We start from the raw sequence: 5,501 nt of genomic DNA, 5'->3' as shown, positions 1-5,501 counted from the left end.
TGTGGTATGAGTATGATGACAGTGTGCCGGGGTAATCGTCAGTGACTGTTTACGTACGTGTGAAGACCATGTACCAAGGCAAGTATGGTACTAGTACTGGGAGAGTACTCAGTCTCTAGACTAGTCTGTCTGGAGAGTAGATCTACCAGTAGATCTACCATGGCATGAGTACCACCACATGTACATGACTGTGACGACGTACATAATGAACGTCGTTCTCCTGTGAAAGATGTTTTGAACTGACACCTGGAGACAGCGTAGCTGGGCAACCAGCCAGATCAGCGAGTAGTAAACTACTGGTATTTTACTACCTTCTGCCACTGTCGTGGTCCCGGGGATCCCTGCGACCCTAGCCCTGGGCCTGGCCTGGTGCAGGGGCGGTCGTGGAGTGATGCACCGGGCCGCGGGCCAGCGGCCTGGACTCTGGAGACAAGTCTGGATAGCTGGGCTATGCAAGGCATAGGCCGGGGCGATTATGGGGCAACTCGGTACAACTACAAGATAAAAGGACAGACAGTGACTTGCTCGATGGGCCCATGTCTTGGAATAGTCGACTCGTGAAAGTCACGACGCGCACCACCACCATGTACGTATAGGATATTGCACGGTTCCGAGGGGATTATTTTTCAAATCCCCAAGGCGCGCACGTTGAGGGGATTATGAGAGATTATGAGCCATAATCCCCTCAAACTAGGGGAAATATGCGTAGATCACCTGAAAAGGGTGGTCTATTATGTAGATCTACCACCAACACAGGTGCACCTAGGTACATACTGACTAGTAATAGTATGAATGACATGCACCAGCCACCCTACATACACATGTACGGTCGTGCAGCATCCCCTAAAAAGGGGATCAGCTACGCCCCTGGGCCTAGGGGCTGGGATGTGCCAATGCAGAGATGCTGGCCACCATAGCTCAGCTCACCTGGCGATACTGCGCTCTGAGCTGTTGAGCATGCAACCTCCTCGTGAATCATGTCCTCCTGCTGTGGGGTCATCTTTTTTCTTTCTTTTTCTTTTACAGAATGCACCACCTACTGATAGACCATAACAAAGAGAGGAGAAGAAGAAGACAAAAGAAAATAATGATCGAGACAACAAAGGAGAAAGACAGACAATGTACTAGTAGGGGCTCTCAGGGAGCCTGTGCCGGTGAGGCGGGACTAGCAACGCCGACCTAGGGTGTCGGCGTTAGCGCTATCCAGCGCACCATGGACGGGATTACGAAACACATGTAAATAGATAAGTGAGGGGGAGGGAGTTGATTGTGGATATATGGGGTGTTACAGCGAGTCTGTAGCCCAATACCAGCGGCTTTGTCGTAGGTGCTGATGCACCTTGCCCTTGAACGACTGGAGGGACGTCAGGCGTGGCGGAGACTGCAGCACAGTTGGGGGCAAGTTGTTCCACTCGTCAATGATGCTGTATGGGAAGCAGCGTCGCACGTAATCAGGAGAGGAAGCCGGGAGGACGTTCTGTAGCTGAGACTCGTGGCACACCGAGTGGTCGGACCGAGTTCGAAGAAATGTTCGTGGAGGAAGCTGTGAGGGGACCAGCGACGTTAGTTGCGGTGGCCCTGCCAGACACATCAGGTTATACATAATATAGCTGAGGCCGGCGACCAATCTCCTTGCTGCCAAACTCTGGAGGAGGACATCAGGGCCAAGAATGTGGAGGGCGCGTCTCTGCACTCGATCGAGAAGGCGCAGATGGCTTGAAGCTGCTCCCATCCATACCAATGGCGCATACTCTAGGACTGGCCTCACAAAACCTCTGTAGACGGTTCGTTTACCAGCACCATCGAGTACGCGAGCAGCTTTGCGCAGGAAGCCCAGGCGAGAACTCGCCTTGAGTGCTGTGTTGTGGAGGTGGGTCTTGAAGGAGAGGCCCGAGTCAAATGTGATGCCGAGGAGTTTTACCTCCGATAGCTCAGACACAGTGTGATCTCCAAACGTGAGGTCCATGATAGGCCACCTGTGCCGCTGATGGGCTATCGTCATGAGCTGTGACTTTGTGGGCTCAAACCTGATCCGCCACTTCTTGCCCCAGCCATGGGAGCGCATCCAGGGTGGCTTGTAAGCTTTTCTTACTGTTTGGGAGCAGTTCCGGCGATACAAGTGTAGACCGTTGTATCACCGGCGAAGGTGGCCAGTGAACATCCAGGAGCTAGGCACTGCTCCGCATCGTTTACATAGATGAGGAACAGAGTTGGCCCCAGTATGCTCCCCTGGGGTACTCCCGACTCTATAGGGTAGGGCGACGAACTCTGGCCATTCACAACAGCCTGTAGCCTCATGGTCATCACCTGCAGAACACCGGCAGAGATTGGTTTCGTTGGCATTAGGAAATTCTAGTACATGTACTTCCCTTCACCCGCAGGTCGGCACGGGCATCAGGGTCAGTGTTGGCTGACCAATGGTGAAAGGTTTCACCAGTTAGGGGCTGCAATGGTGGCTCCACCTCCACATCATGATCGAGCTCCTTCATGCACGACGCGAGGAAGTCGGTGGGATCATCTTCTGTCCATGTATTCAAGAAAGAGCTGCGCAAACATTCTTGTCAGTATTCAGGTCTACTCGCTGGCATGCCGTTACCCTGTTCATCGTAGTCCCCCCCCCCCCTTTCCCAATCTGTACTCTCTTGTACCATCATCCTTCAATGCGACGGACCCCACGATAGGCGGTCAGCCTTTGGGTCATCCTAATAAAGTTATTATTATTACTTCTGAAGTATTAATCAACGCAATAAATAGAGTAAGCTGCGCACTCAGTACAAACACCATTAGCAAAACTTGTTTTCATGTAAATAAAGAAGCTTGTTCCTAAACGTTTTCGTCGCCATCTCATCAGAGGATTACTGGCAAATCAACATTAGCTCTAAACTCAATATAATATATACGCACAATGCAAGTAATAATTTAGACCCTAACCAGCGCGAGAAAATGAGAGCTGAAAGAAACATTACATCAATCAACGATATCAGGTGACAACTGATGCGATAAATTCACCACTAGAAAGTAACCATGCAACCACAAACGAGAACTACTGATCTAAATTCACAAACAATTTCAACGTAAACAAATTCTTTTTCTGCCTACACAAAATCGGCTTGGTGGTAAAAATGTAGATAGACTCCAATACACGCAAATACCTTTGACTACGTGAACGAGACCAAACAGAAAAGCAATCATCAGTATAACTAGAACGACAATCACTATTCTGAACAAGATGGTTATCAACAGAAGATTCATACACCCTAACACCACTACTAGAACCAGTACATACTTTGGAATTACGTGACAATGAAACCGACCTGACATTCCTTGCCGCTACTGCCAATCCAGACGAGGCCGATGTAGATGTCAGTACCAAAGGCACGTCCGTTAATGGCACTGCCTGCTGCGATGATGCTCCCTTTGACGTTCCAATGGCTGTTGATGTTGATGAAGAGGAGGAGGGAGATGAGGAAAATACTGACGACGACGATGACGACAACGACGGAGACGATAAAGACTCTGCCAACCTCGCCCTAGAGCGAGTCACTGGTCCCGCAGACACACCATCCGGTGGTTTCTTCGGTGGCCGGCCACGCTTTTTGCCACCGGAGGTGGACACACCGGATGACGGTACCAAGGAAGTCAAAGAAGACGAAAACGCAGATACCAACGATGATGACGGGATAGAACGTTTAGGAACAAGCTTCTTTATTTACATGAAAACAAGTTTTGCTAATGGTGTTTGTACTGAGTGCGCAGCTTACTCTATTTATTGCGTTGATTATTATTATTATTGTGTCGCATGTGGATGAACCCCGACAGCTTGCAAATTTGGGCATGGTCAACTGAAAACCTTGAGCCACAGGGACTGGATGCTGGCAGGTAACTGGTTGTCCAGAGGCCAACAGTATCGGAACCGGATATGATCGTGAAAGTCAGCTTTCACATCAAAGCTGAAACCGTGCTCAGCCAGAGGGACGGTGGTCAGGGTACTGGACCCGCCCTTCTCGCGTGCCAAGGACATTGCTCGCTGTTGTGGCTGCGGCAGGCGATCTTGGATGGCGATCGCTGTTGCGTCCAGTACTGCGCGGTGGCGAATCCGCACTGCTGATTTGGTTGCCTGGTCCAGCCGAATGCTCTCCAGCAACTCCGATCCGCCTGTAGCGATCTGAGCTGCGAGGTGGGTGGTGCACTCCAAAGACGCAGCGTGCTTGCGCGGAAACGGTCCTCAACAGGGTTGTCGAAAGACAAGCCTCCATGTCGAGCAGGCAGAGCCACCATCTCCATCTCCAAATCGCTCAATTCATGCTTGGTTAGGTTTGTGAATAATACAGTGGTCCCTCTATAATCCGGCACCATTTGTGCCACTAAAATCTGCTGGATTAGGGAGGGTGCTGGATTAACAAATCCGATTTACTGCTGCAATGACTATGTGCATGAAGAGGACATTTTGGCTACTGAAAATTGTGCTGGTTTATCGAGGGTGCTGGATTATAAAGTGCCGGATTAGAGAGGGACGACTGTACTAGTAAAAAAAGAGCTTGCAGTAGACGGTTGCGAATAGCATCCTCACAGTAGAGGCTGCATGTGATCACCAACAAGTGGGCATAGTGCGTTGGAGGAATGTCCACCGAAAACGAAGACGAAAGCAGCAAATGCGGCGTGAGGAGGTGTAGCTGGCAAGTCGCTCAATCATTCCATGCTTGAACTTTTGCCTCCAGGCTCCAGTCCCCCTGCCCCGGCCCCCAGGAGTCCAGATGTACATGACTGTACATCTACTACATCCGGCGAGAGAGAGCTTGCCCAAATCACCACCACACCCGCCGAGGTAGAACAGCTCCTAGGAGCCCTTAATCCTTGCAAAGCCCCTGGGTTTGACGACATCCCAACAAGACTCCTCAAGACCACGGCGCGTGAGCTGTCGCCGTCACTCTCCCGACTTTTCAATGAGTCATTTCGGAGAGGTGAACAACCACAGGACTGGCGTGATGCCACTGTAAGCCCACTATACAAGAAAGCCGAAAGGTCATTGGTAACAAACTACAGGCCTATATCACTTCTGAGCGTTATCAGTAAAGTGCAGGAGAGGATCGTCCACAAGCGACTCTACAAGCACGTCACACCCTTCCTCCCAGTGGATCAATCCGGTTTTCGTGCCAATGATAGCACCGAACTCCAGCTCGCCAGACTCGTGCACGAGGTTTCCGAGAGCCGAGATAAAGGTCTTTCCGTCACAGCTTGCTTTTTCGATCTCTCGAAGGCTTTCGACAGAGTCTGGCACGCCGGTCTCCTCAAGAAACTGCAACACCTCGGCCTGAAAGATACCGCCCTACAATGGATGGTCAGCTACCTCACCCATCGCCGTCAACGTGTTCGTGTCGGCGACGCCTTCAGTGAGTGGCAAGCCATACCAGCAGGGGTGCCCCAAGGATCCGTTCTAGGCCCCCTGCTGTTCTTGATCTACACCATTGACCTGCCCTCTGCCTGCACCAACTCGAACACAA

At 51.0% G+C, this 5,501-nt stretch overlaps 1 protein-coding gene across 1 annotated transcript; it reads right to left on the bottom strand.

The window, feature by feature from the left end:
• Positions 1-1,285: 1,285 nt before the first annotated feature.
• LOC135817022 (uncharacterized) lies at positions 1,286-2,065 on the bottom strand. The gene has a single exon (XM_065330121.1). It carries the CDS (start codon positions 2,063-2,065, stop codon positions 1,286-1,288), a length of 780 nt encoding a protein of 259 aa, XP_065186193.1.
• Between the last annotated feature and the right edge of the window lie 3,436 nt (positions 2,066-5,501).

This window comes from Sycon ciliatum, chromosome 5 (genome assembly GCF_964019385.1).
Source record: "Sycon ciliatum chromosome 5, ocSycCili1.1, whole genome shotgun sequence".
NCBI lineage: Eukaryota > Metazoa > Porifera > Calcarea > Leucosolenida > Sycettidae > Sycon > Sycon ciliatum.
This window is presented reverse-complemented; position numbering and strand designations above follow the sequence as displayed.

What these genes read in the sequence shown, in the direction of transcription:
- LOC135817022 (XM_065330121.1), bottom strand. Translation starts at nt 2,065, where the DNA reads ATGCGCTCCCATGGCTGGGGCAAGAAGTGGCGGATCAGGTTTGAGCCC.